At 33.3% G+C, this 13,659-nt stretch overlaps 1 protein-coding gene across 2 annotated transcripts; it reads left to right on the plus strand.

Annotated features, from left to right (window-relative positions):
* The first annotated feature begins 6,284 nt into the window (after window positions 1–6,284).
* Window positions 6,285–12,930, plus strand: LOC105336748 (uncharacterized). 2 transcript variants are annotated; one of them, XM_011441182.4, is made up of 4 exons: window positions 6,285–6,429; window positions 8,747–10,243; window positions 11,695–11,724; window positions 12,453–12,930. In XM_011441182.4, the coding sequence occupies exons 2-4, from the start codon at window positions 8,842–8,844 to the stop codon at window positions 12,848–12,850; spliced, it is 1,830 nt and encodes a 609-aa protein (XP_011439484.3). In that variant the 5' UTR covers window positions 6,285–6,429; window positions 8,747–8,841; the 3' UTR covers window positions 12,851–12,930. The 2 variants fall into 2 exon arrangements, with proteins under 2 accessions (XP_011439484.3, XP_019926384.3); XM_020070825.3 differs by lacking the exon at window positions 11,695–11,724.
* Window positions 12,931–13,659: the final 729 nt, after the last annotated feature.

Below are 13,659 nucleotides of genomic sequence, written 5' to 3' on the forward strand. Positions count from 1 at the left end.
CCTGATAAATAGAATAATTTGAAATTACGAAATAAAATATTGTGAAATTTCCAACATTTCGTAACTGATATATCTTCTCTTCAATAGCACAGATAAAATGCTATAATTTTATATTATTTATTAAGGCAATACCGATTGAAATCATTTACCCATGACAAAACGTCAAAATAATGGTATTTTTCTACGCGTGTTTTATATAATTGGAAAGTTTTTGCGATTGATATTTCGTCTTTAGTAATAAATTTAAAAGAAAAGCACTAAAAATGGGGAAAATGATATTTAACTGACACAAGTGCCAGAACCCTTTGAATATTGGCATCTGAAATGCACCTACGACAGATTGTACTTTCAGTGTACTTTAAATCTGCTGTTTTTTTTTGTCCTCGATATTGTTTTAAATATAGAGCAATCCAAGGAAACATTATTAGTACATGTATCTAAAGAAAATTATCCCTTCTATAAGTGTATGGTCATTTCTTTTAACAACCTAAAACATGTCCAAGACGAACTTCAAATTATAACCAAACCAGAAGTTTTCTGATATCCAGCAAAGGTCAAGGTCGCGGGTCGCAACCAGAGGTCAAAATCAATGCACCGTACATGATACATGTTATCTGTCACCCCGACGGCAAGACAAATAAATGTGGTTTTTTAGTTATTAAAATTATATTATACTGACTGAACTCTTAGACCTTTGGTTCAGTATAGTTGATTTATGAAAAAATACACCTTTTGATTTTTTGAATTTATTACTTAAATTCCGTAATTGCGTACGTATTTTTTCATATACATTTAAATTTCAAAATAAGAAATGTATATCAATTTACAGTTTACGATCAGATCACACCTGAATCTTTTACCTACATGTATGTGTTTAAATATGCAATGTAATATACTCACATAAAAAGAAACCAACGTAATTTATAAAGGATATAATAATGGTAATGTAAAATGCATGAGCTGACAGTTATCATCGACATTTAAACTTAAATAAAAAAAACACACACACACACCAAAAAAAAAAACCAAAAATAACCAAAAAAAAAAAAAAAACAACCTAAAAACCAAACCAATCCAAAAATAGAAAAACTATCTAAAGGTCGCTCAGTGACATGTAACTTAAGGGGATTTTACTTAATCAAAAACCGTAAATGCTCTTTAATCAAAATGAATGTAACAATTATTTTGTTCTAAATGAAAGATGTTGCACATTATGTAATAACAATCAAATAGCTGATGAAATGCACTTTATGTTAGAATGTAATGCTCTTTCATGTATTAGACAAAAATACATGGAACCTAGATTTTGTGAAAGACCAAACACTTTTAAATTTTGTGAATTATTGACTACTTTAAAACTTAAAAAACTGAAAAAACTTTGTTTATTTATAAATGAAATTTTTGAATCAGTCTGTCCTCCTTGAACATTTGTACTTTTTTCTCATATTTTTTTATCTAATTTGTGCTGTACATGTACCTCTGACTCTATACCTACACTTGTAAATATTTATATATATATATGTACCTCATGTACTGTCATGTCGACGGTTTGAGTGAAATAAATTGAATTGAAATTGAATTGAATTGAATTGAATTGAATTGAATTGTTCTTCCCTTTCTGCGTGCCAGAACTAAAGCAATGCCGACCCTCGCATTCCCAACTCTGATCTGAGGGAAAATAATTAAAGCACCGTGAAATTAGAATTTTTTAATCTTTCTAAAAGGAATACATCATTACGCGGTGAATTTCTTCAATATAAAGTAGGCAATTAGCTTCTTGGTAAAGCATCGTTCTAAAGAATTAAGGAGATAAATACTTCGGCTTTTTTGTCCAACCAAAGTGAGTTTTTCTTTGCATAATCTTTTAATAAGTTTATGTTATTTTAAAGAAGCTTTGAACACAGTCAGGGAATTATCAATAAGTATTTTTTTTTTATATTTTACTGATGTTATAGAATCTGTGACATTCATGCTGGCACTTTTGAAAAGCAAAGAAATAGGTATGAAGACTTCTTCCTTAGCGTGTTGTTTCGAGCTCTTCCAAATACTGGTCATAGCTCCCGCCATTTTGTCAGTTCATGGATATTACTGTCAAATCTACGATGGAAATAGAAACTTGTCAAGTGTAAAGAACACCATTTCTATCGCGGAATGTGGGGCCTATTGCATTATGGAGGAACCTTCCCCCTGTGCATCGTTTCTCTGTTGTCCGCAATCGAACCAAAATAATTGTACTTCTTTCACGCGAAAGCAAGACTGTGATTTTGCCACGGAGTCGAACTACTGTAAATGTGGCATATTTTCTAAGGTAAGCTTTGAAATTACCTACTGCTAAATAGCGTTATGATTCTAGAGAAACAAATTAAACAATAAACAAATAAATTGTGGAAACATTGATTATTAACCGTGTTCGTGAACAAAAAGAAATCATGACAAATATATAAGGAGAAAAAACATTACCAACAGGACCAATTGAAAAATATCGAAATTTATTATTTTTAATATCCTGAAGAGAATACCCGAATCTACCATGTACTATGCATATAACATTCTAATACAGCTGCACATGCGCATAAAGAGCATGGAAGGTCAACAAATCAGCCATCTTATCTACCTAAAATTAAAAGAATGATATGATTTGCTTAGCTATCAACTATAATTGAGTAAAGAGAGAAAAATCAATATATATTTTACCTTAATTTTTTTTTTATATTTCCCCATGTTTTAATGTAAAGCTCAACTTCTAAAGGCGATCAATAGAGTCTAAAAATGGCAACGATCATCGAACACTCTTTTAAAAGAATGAATATCTTTTCAGGTGTCTTCAGAATTATCAACGACATCTTCACCTAATTCAGAGACACCCGATCCGTTTTGTGTCATTGATCCTTCAACATGTTAAGAAAGTAATACATGTATTTGGATCAAATCTTTAACAGAAGACGTGGGTGCCGATATATTTGTAAAACAAAAGACTGATGTACAGTTACAATTGAAAAGGCTGGTTGGTCAAAAGAATTACCAATCAAATTCACCTTAAACTTTTAGATATATACACTGTACAATGTACAGTCTACTTCTTGTCATAGAGTAATGTTTAGCAGAGACAAATCTTAACCTTTTAGCTAGAGAAGTCTAAGAGTTTTTGTTACATTTCACATAGCTACTCAGTTAAATGAGGTCAAAAAAGCCTAAAAGTGACCCCGACTATTTAACCCTCTTTCATGTAATTGCGTTTACATGACCTCCACGACGAATACATGTGTATGAGCGCACTATCCGTGCAAAATTTGTGTAAACAATAAATTGTGTACTCACGGGTGTATCCTTACAGAAAATAATAGTTAACTAAAGATGTTCACAGAGAAAAAAAATACACAACTATGAGACAATTGCTTGTATATGGTAAAAATTAATTTTGACTGTGTATTACTGCAGCTGATATCGTGTTTTAAAACTCTAAAGATAGATTTCTTTGTTTAATTATCATTTTCTTTTTTTTTCTACATCATAGTATTAAAGACAACACTGTGAACCATATTGAAAAATAAAAGCCATTAAGAATATTTTTTCGTTCATTTAATCATTTGTAAATGCATACGCTATTAATAAATGAATTTCTCAGTAGTTTGAAACAGCTAAAAATTCAGAGCGTTTAATTTCATGCTTGTTCCTTTGTCCTAAGGGAGGTGATTTAATATCAATTATATTAAGCAGGGTTAGATTTTGTCCTGGTTTGAGATAATTTAAATGTAGATTTTTTTTTCTCAGATCCATACAATAACGATACTAGTACTTCTGGGAAATGTAAAAATCAGAAAATGCACTCGGAATAACTTTGGCCTCATCAATAAACATGTATGTAGAGTGAGGTCGTTTGAAATTACAAAGAAAAGCATCTTTTGAAATCGAAGAAAAGCAAACAGTATTTAAACAGTGTATATTAAATGCGATGTTGTTTTAGATGAGTTAAAACTTGCAGACATTGCTGAAAAACACGTGACTTATAAAACGTTGTGTAACCTACGTATATTGAATAAATTTACAATGTATTGTGAGATTAGGAAAAGAAAATCCCATTTGAAATGCAATAAAAGTGACTATAAAGAAAGTGTGAGGAACTTTCGAGAAGAAAAACAAAACAAAAAAACCAACAGTATTATTCAATTGTCATATTGTAAATTTAGTATTTACTGTCATCCTGTAAAATCAATTCAAAATTTACAACATGACGCAATTATCAAATCGACTTTGTATGATAATTATGTTATAATGTAGTTATATCTCATCCCGGGATCTTAAATTTCTACCAAATATATCTCGAAAGTTTTGGTTCGATTCTGATATAACAAAGAATCCAATGTCAAAATTTTCGAAATCAGATTGAACAAATCGTGAATCAGATGCAAATAAAAATTTCAAAACAATTTTTTTCAAGTGTTCAGTTTTGCGCCGATTTAGCGATAGACACGTCAGGTTCTTTTGATTTTTTTTAAATTAAAATGGGGCCTCCGTGGCTAGGACAGGTTGAGAAACCCGAATTTCAACCGCTTTAATACACCGACTTCGTTTGAATATAATAATACGTGTATATCAAATTGAACCAGACATGCCAATTTTATTTGTTTCTTCGGAATATCTCTTCATCTACCTGTGGAGTAGCCTGTTTCCCTGTTCAGAAGAGGAAACAAAAAAGACAGCTTCCGGTTCCAGCTGCTTTTCCCGAATACTTTTCCTCCAAATTCTGAACCTTGTACATCAATGCGACCAAGTCTACATGTATACCAATAAATTGACGCACAGTAGTCAGTGGGATAAGTTTATTTAAGGAATAAGGAATCATTCATTGAGTGTTACATGTGTGTATGAGGTGAAAATTTCGGTCGGGGCGTGGTCAAATCTAATAAGGGCTTTATGATGTATTTGAACACTCTCCGTCCGAAATTATCACCTCATATTATTCAAAGAATGACTCCTTATTACTTATATTAATGTTATTTCCAATTTGTACACTTTTTTGTGTTTTAAACCACTAATTTCTCATGTAGTGCATGTTATGTATTACTACGCGGCGCAGCTGCCAATACCGTTTTTCGGTTATGCTATAAGACACACTCTTTAAGTGTCACTCATCTTTTATGAAATTATTAGGCTTCAAACTTAATTCGTAATGTTATTAATAATAGAAAAAGACAGTTGAAAATGTAAATATCTACTGTTGAACTTATTAGCACATTTCTTCTTGTACATAAACGCACATAGTTTGGTACGGTGTGTCTATCTTGTATGTACTTTAATCAAACTCTGTTGAATATCCGTAATAATGCGATTTCTAAATTTTATCTTATGTACTGCTTAAAAAAATTACTAATTTTTTTAATTGGCTGGAATCTATTTAAATGCAGGTTAACATTTCTATGTAATAATCAGATCTTCAATTATGGCCCATCCTTCCCCCAAGGATCATGATTTGAACCGCCGTCTTAACCCAACCTCCGAGACCTTCAGAGACAACAAAAAATCCAAAGAAAACCCGAAACTAGGGCAGAATTTCCAGACAATTTGAATTAATTACATCCGCGTTATACATAAAGGACAATGCAAAACATCGTTTCAGGAGTTTTTCCGAATTTCATTTTTCCGAGCCAAATACACTATAATAGCCAAGAGTATTACGTGGGCTTTATATTTAGGTTATGTCGTTATGTCGTCTTTTGGAACGAAAGAAGAAAAGAGTATGGATGAAAGTTTTATTATTTTCATTAACTTGAATGCGAAAATATACAAAACTCGATGAATATGTAATAACATTAAAGAATCACATCATGAAATCTAGATTGAACACCACAGGAACCTCGGCATTCGACAGGCAAATTTAAGAAACTGTCGTGGATTCATTAAAATTCGCGATGGCTCAATTTTGGTTAAATTCGCGGGTACCTTTTATCCACGAGTCAACCTCCTCCACGAATAAATAAACTAGGATCATAAAGTCATTTTTCCGATTGTATGTATAAGATAATACACGAAATTCCGTCCCCAAGAACCTGTCAAATTTAAAAGCAATCCACGAAAATTGGCCCCCACGAATATTTAATGAATCTACAGTACATCGGACAACAGAAAACTGATTTTTTATTTGGCCTTATTAAATCGTGTCTATGTTGCTTGATTTTACCGATACTTCAGATTATGTTTCGTAATTCGTTTAAATAATCAATAAGTGTATCAAAATCCACGCCCGAGATTTTGAAATTGAACACGAGTAGCGGTATTAAGTTTGGAGTATTATACGTGAACGGAGATTTAAATACACTGTATAAAGACCTTCTCAGTTTAAAGTTAATTGTTGAGAACGTTTAATACATTGATCGTCAGCGGAAATGTGTTGTTTTTCAGGATATTCTGTCGATATATCAATAAACTAAGGTAAGATATTTATTTATTAAGAACATATCTATTAGGAAAAGAATGATGAGTTTCTTGTTTCTACCTGTATCTTAATATACATGTCTGACTCGCCATCCAAAGTAGAAAATTCTCTCTCTCTCTCTCTCTCTCTCTCTCTCTCTCTCTCTCTCTCTCTCTCTCTCTCTCTCTCTCTCTCTCTCTCTCTCTCTCTCTCTCTCTCTCTCTCTCTCTCTCTCTCTCTCTCTCTGTAGGAAGATGATGGTCATTTCCACATTTTTTTTAAATCGTAGAAGTTTGCTAGATTTACCGTCTTTGGCCGAAAATTATTCACCATGCAGTTTTAATTTTTTTTTTAAATAGTTTTTTCTAGATATCGATATATACACGTAAGTCAAAGAATGGTGTATTCAGTGAACGGTCAGTGATGAAATATAGATATAAGCAAAATGCGTCGTTTCTTGCATTAGAAAAAAAATATGTAATGTCAATTATTATGTACATGTAACCGAACATATATGTATAATATTATGTACATACATTTGTGAATTTTCTGTTTTATTTTACTTAATGTAACACTGTTTTCTATCGGGTTCATGCATTGACCTAAGCATTATTATAAACTGTTCTTACAAAGAGGTGGTTAACTTTGAAGTTTTTCTCTAGTTTCAAAAAGTGACAATAAATGTCTCTGTTAAAACCAGATCATGAAATGAAAAAAAAAAATAAAGAGTTAGATAGCAATCGATACTTCGAAACAATCTTTGAATTGTTCTTAAAACAGAATTTAAAAAATACAGTTGTCCATTTAAATTGTAAACTGTACGGCTATGAGGACGCTAGTTTTGTAACTAAACCTTGACGTGATAATGAATGTCTTCAGTGTAAATTTAAGCGTTCCTCACTTCTCCCCCGATTCGTTATAAAATAGAAACAGGTAAAACCTAGCTTAGATTAAGATCTTTCAGTTTGAGAGAGAGAGAGAGAGAGAGAGAGAGAGAGAGAGAGAGAGAGAGAGAGAGAGAGAGAGAGAGAGAGAGAGAGAGAGAGAGAGAGAAATGAAAACGGTTTAGTATTTTTTGTATTTTTCATTCAATATATATCACATTACTGACTTTGAAATTACTTGTCGGATTTAAAAAAAATCTAACAAAACTTGGAATATCATTGTGGGGGACAACAAAGTATACGAAATAGTATAGTTTTATTTATCATAAAAACATTATGCAGTGTGCGTGTGGAGGAGGGGGGGGGGGGGGTGTTAATCATTTATCCCAACCTCTTAATAATGACGATTTAAATCAACCCTACAGAAGCATTAACTGTTAAACTGTTGTAAGTTTAAGAGTGTTATAAGTAATGAGTTTTAAATGAAGGTATAAATCTGGTCGAGTCGGGGTCACGATTAAGACAAGAATCGGTGAGGTCAGTGGTGCGGAACGGTAAATGTGTATTGATTGGGCAGACAGCGTGACGGGATTCCTCTCCCTATAGCTACATGCGCGTCGTAAATGTACATATTGCTAGTACACGAACTTAATCATTAACTGTATCATACAGTTTTATTACCCTACTTTGTTTTAAAATCTAATTTCTGTTTAAAAAGGTCACCAGCAAGTAAAAATTAAGGTTAATGAGTTTAGATATCTCTATATAATCATATTTATTGGATAATTTATTTTTCAATTTTCATACAATAATTAACTTGGTAAATATCAATTCAATAGTACTAGTATAACCTTACAATACACACACACACACACACACTGTGTATTTGTAAAAACACTCTCTCTCTCTCTCCCTCCTTCTCTCTCTCTCTCTCTCTCTCTCTCTCTCTCTCTCTCTCTCTCTCTCTCTCTCTCTCTCTCGCTCTCTCTCTCTCTCTCTCTCTCTCTCTCTCTCTCTCTCTCTCTCTCTCTCTCTCTCTCTCTCTCTCTCTCTCTCTCTCTCTCTCTCTCTCTCTCTCTCTCTCTCTCTCTCTCTCTCTCTCCAGAAGAGAAAAACTTAAATCTAGGTTCAAGATGTTTTTTTAAATCCTCTTACAAAAAGGGTTTCGACCTGAAAAGTTTAGAAGTGTATTATACAGACCTTTTATATTTGACAAAGAAAACAGGTATTAAAATATTGTCTCAAGAACTGAAATATTTCCTTAATGACTTTTAAAAAGCGGTGTTTTGTTTTTTAAGAAAACATTTCAAAAAATCTTAAATTGCTTTTTAAATTGATTCGATAACCAATGTATAAGAGTTCATTCATCCATATCTATCTTAAACATGTATACAGTCAGACATCATTTATCAAAGCTTATAACACAATGTACTTTCTGCTTTTTTGAAAGAGTAATTATTGAAGGAGAGAGCGAATGAAGAAATGAGTACACTGGACTGGAGTTTGCATCTTTAGTTGAATTCAGTAGACAAACTCTGCTTCATAATGCCGCTTCAAACGGGCCTCGCTTTTCACAGAAAGCGACAGACACTGGAAAACCTGACGTTAGAAAGACCACAAAATTTACAGAGCTTCTATGAAGCAGTGGAAGACGCCCTGAAAAAGATCGAAAACCACCTCCGTTACGTCGAGTTAGAATACTATGGAGTCGAGAGGTCCCCAGATGAAGAGATAAAGGCGTGGTTACCGGCACTTACGACCGTGATGGGCCACGCTAAGACCGGGATCTTAGTCTCTAAACAACAGCTTAAAGACGTGTTCGATCTCTACGACCGGTCTATAGGTGACCCTACGATGATCGTAAAACTTGACAAGGAGGCCGTGCAGACGACTCTTGAGGTCATTAGCAAGGTCGAGTTATATATAAGACACAAATTTAAAAACATCATCAATGGGATTTTACTTGTAACGAGCTACATGAAGAAATACTGTCTTAGCTTTAGTGGCATCAGCGGCGATGTGTATTTGGAAACAGCCACGAACTATGAAAAGCAGCGCCGAGAGCTAGCCGATGCTATACAGATCAATTTGGATGATATTCCGGTCATGATGGACAAGTTTGAGAATGACGGCATACGATTAACAGAACTAGGATCCGTGCCGAGAAGAATTGCCGAGCGCGTGGAGTGTGGTCACGTGCCTTTTCTGGTTATGTTCGCGGGAGCTTGTGAAAATATCAGAAATGCTTGTATAGGTGTCAGGAAATGGATACAGGCGGATGATGGCTATTCGACATTCATTCAATTCGACATTACGGACTTGGAAAAGAAGAAAGAAACTGACAGTAAATTACTTCGAGATTTACAAGTAAAAGTTTCACATCTTGACCATCGGTTAAAAGTCTGCAAACGCGAGATTCAGGAATGCGTTGGCGAGTTGAAAAGAGTCGCGGCGAAAGAGAAAAGTCTCAAAAAGCACGAGGAACAACTTAAAACGGATCTACGAGAAATAGTTATGGAACTAGATATGAAAGAGCGACAACGTGAAGATACACTTCATGAATCGTCGGTGTTGACGCATAAAGAAAGAGAACAGTTAGAAAAACTAACGAGTGAAATCGAACACATGAGGCTGAAGAAGCCAGTTTTGGAACGGAAAGCAGACGACCTGAAACGGAAACTAGACTTCATGAAATTTAGGAGAGAACTAAAGAGTAAGCGGGAAACTCAACTCCAAGAGGTAAAAGAGGAGCTTCGTGAGGCCAAACGCGAATTACGAAGGACCGAATCTGAATGCGAGCGTCTGGAGAGGAATATCATTAAACTGCGAGAAATCCATCGATTCAAAACAAGTCCGGAAGTGCTGAAGAAACTGTTTTACAACATGCCACTGACTCACAAGGGGACGGGCGCTGGGGGCGGGAAGAAAAAGAAAGGTGTTGTCATCGGTAAGCATTACGAACGTTTTTCTTTTACATTTTAAATACTTTTAGAACAAATATGGGTATCATTTGAAGATGAAAAATTAGTATCCCATTCATCCCATTTTTGAAATAATGTATTTTTGTGCATGTTAGTCAGCTCCGTACATAAGGGCTTTTGTGAAAATCAACCTACAACTAAAAAAATACAATAATTGATGCATATCAAATTTTATGTTTTGTATAAGTAGTTCATATTAAATGAAGACATATACGGATGTCACACACTTGCCACTTAGTTTTCCTTGTTGATGTCAAGTCCTTTTCATTATTGCCTATGAAGTGCATTTCGTTGTAAATGTACATGCATGCACTTCATCATGTGGGCACATCATGTTATTTACATTTCGCCATTTAGCATATTCGTATATATTAATTGTGTTATCTAAATACATAGTTACTTCATCACTTGTATTTTGTGTGCCTCATATTCATGTTAGGTACGATTCTCGTTCATGGTGGATATACATGTATTATACATGTATGTACAGTCATATAATTTAAATTCTGGTTGTAACGCCTGACTTGATTGGCTAAACAAATTTATATATATCGTATAACATAACTTGCCTACGCCACAATACGACGCGCGTGCGAGAACTATTAATCCGCTTGACGTTACGTTTTAATTTTGTACAAATTAACGTCATTTTACTAAATAATTGTCCTTATTTTTTTTATTTTAGTTGTAGAAATTTAAATTATAAGGAATGAACTAAATTTCTATCTATGTTATACGAGTATAACGTAACGTTGGACAGTTTCGCAGTTTTTAAAGCTTAAACTGCCCCGAGTTATGTTATATCGTATAACATACTAGTAGGTAGAAATTCAATTCATTCCTTAAATAAATAATCATTTTACATTTTCATTACGCTTGTTCGACTAAATTTATACCCTTGTGGGATGTCCATGCATCACTTGTAATGTAATTGACAATTCATCTTCCATAATATTTCATCGGCGTATTTTATGTGCATTTCATCTCTCGTGGTAAGTATATATTTAATTGTTAACGATTACTACCTTTGGTCATTCATGATTTGTACATTTTATTCATTTATGCTCCGTACAAACATTATGATTCGTTTTGTAAACATGGTATCATCATATTAATGATTCTCGATGTGTGTTTTGATAATTCATGTTAAGAGGGCTCGATGGTCGTGGTCATTTATAGACTATATTGATCTCCCTCAGCAGAAGAGCTTTCTGTTAAAAGATATAGGATAATACTCATAATTTTTTAAAAAGCTTTTATATATGGAATTTTTCTTTACAAAATAAAAGTCTATATTAGTTTAAAATATTGTTTTTGAAAATTTAAGGTCAATTTGATGATTAAGTTTGTGGCAGTCCAGCCTCATTTCGTTTTTCATCATCTACATGTAGGACTAAATAACACTTAATTTTTTCAGTTATTCCGGATTTGCCATTTGCGGATTCTGGTAAAATGCATAATGTTGTCTGTGATACCCATTTGTTGTAACCATGATAGCACTGATAATGCAAATCTGTTCTCAAATTTCATATTTCTTTTTCTTCTAAAAACTATTTCTTTATTTTATTAGTAGCATTCATTTCATCAATGAAAGTTATTTCTTTCTTAGTTTAACCATCTTAGAAATATACCCATTTTTCTTCCGTTTGAACGTTTTCGTTTCTAACAAATTTTAATCTATTTTTAATCTGCACATTAAACAATAAACAGCTATCAAACCAACCTTTAACATTTTGGAACTTTTAGTTTCTTTCACTAATCCTTTTTCCCAAATACAATTTCAGAAATGATATATATAACCATGTAAATGAGTTGCCCCATTAATGTTTTTTTTTCGCATAATACCTCAGCTTAACCATTGCTTAACTCCTAATAATATGATTGCATTTTGAGTCTTATTTTTCCTCTCTACTTTTTAGCTAATTCTATTTATAAAAAACAAGAATTCACCGATTAACTTTTTATATTTAGTTGACTTCATTTATCGATTAAAGTTTCTTCTTTAATGCAAAAATCAATACTTTACTATCAAAAGTACCTTTAGTTATAAAGTGACAGAATATACATTATAAAAAGATACAAGTTGACATGAACGCATAATAAGGAGACTTGCATGTCGTACTGAGGTTCAACCTAAAGCTAAGTAATTGGATGTTTATTTTCTATTTAATTCAGACAAGCTCGAGAAGGCCACAAGAGTGACAGCCACGCTTATTGACAAAGACTGGATCCCTCTGTACCGCACCCTACCTTTCCATCCACCCAGGGGCGAGGAAAACCTGAGAGTGGACATAGACGACATCACGAACACATTTCTTAGAGACACCCTCGAAGTCCATGCTAAGCAGGCGCTCTATAGATGGCGCCGCATGCATACGAGGGCTAGTGTTGATGACCTGAAGAAAGCATTGACTGCTATTAAGCGAAAAGACATCGCAGATAAAGTAGACGAGGAGTTATCTAAAAAGAGAGCAGTCAAACCTAAAACTTCTTCTGCTGTGAAATTTCCCAAGGTGCTCGTTCAGACCCAACAGGTGCGTGTTCGACACAGTTTATCCAATCCAATCAAATGACGTCACAATTAGTGATCTATGTTATACAAGTTTAAGAACAAGCCAGAGGTTTGAAATTAAAATAAAAGAGATTTATTTATCGACAGTTGTTTTCTTTGGCAGCTTCCAAATAAAACTTTAGATAATTGAAATATGAGTTGCACACCAATCTTGATTTTGATAGTTAAAAAAAAAAAAACACAACCAAATAGCTTTTAAACGAAGCTTTTGTAAGAACATCATATCCAATCCAATCGAATGGTTTTATGGTTGGTGTTACATGTTGTTGGGACAAATCAGAATTGAACAAAAAATATGAATACTATTCTGCTTCACACTATCAAACTTGTTGTGATGTAATGAGTTATTAGAATCAAGGTACTGAAAGTATTGAAAAGCGGTTAGCAAGCTTGATTTTATGTCGCTGGAAATGCACGCGTTACAAATTTTATTTTGGAGCATTATAGAGTTCCAATACGCGTTTCACGAATGTATCTTGTATTTGATTAATATTGTTAATCATAATGTAAATCCTCTTCAATTATATGGCGAACTCGGGTGAAAACACGATTTTTAAATTTGCTTATATAAATGCTGAATAAAAACCTCCAAACAAATAAATAAAATGCACAAGTTAAAAGTCAAATCCGTATGCATAAGTATAAAATGTCACGTGTAAATAACCACCATTAATTGCATTTTATAACAATGTAAGAAGCTACTTGTATTGGTAGTTTCTGGTTTTTTTGTATTTTTGATTTCATTTTAACCGTTTAAAAAAACACAAATAGTTATTCTTTTAAATGAATGGTTTTGTTCTATTAACATTA

The sequence above is a fragment of the Magallana gigas genome, chromosome 10 (genome assembly GCF_963853765.1).
Source record: "Magallana gigas chromosome 10, xbMagGiga1.1, whole genome shotgun sequence".
NCBI lineage: Eukaryota > Metazoa > Mollusca > Bivalvia > Ostreida > Ostreidae > Magallana > Magallana gigas.

Excerpts from the sequence above, each read along its gene's own strand:
- LOC105336748 (XM_011441182.4), top strand. The coding sequence starts at position 8,842 with ATGCCGCTTCAAACGGGCCTCGCTTTTCACAGAAAGCGACAGACACTG. Across the intron at positions 10,244-11,694 it reads AAAGAAAGGTGTTGTCATCG|TTATTCCGGATTTGCCATTT; the intron begins GTAAGCATTACG and ends TAATTTTTTCAG. Across the intron at positions 11,725-12,452 it reads TTTGCCATTTGCGGATTCTG|ACAAGCTCGAGAAGGCCACA; the intron begins GTAAAATGCATA and ends TATTTAATTCAG.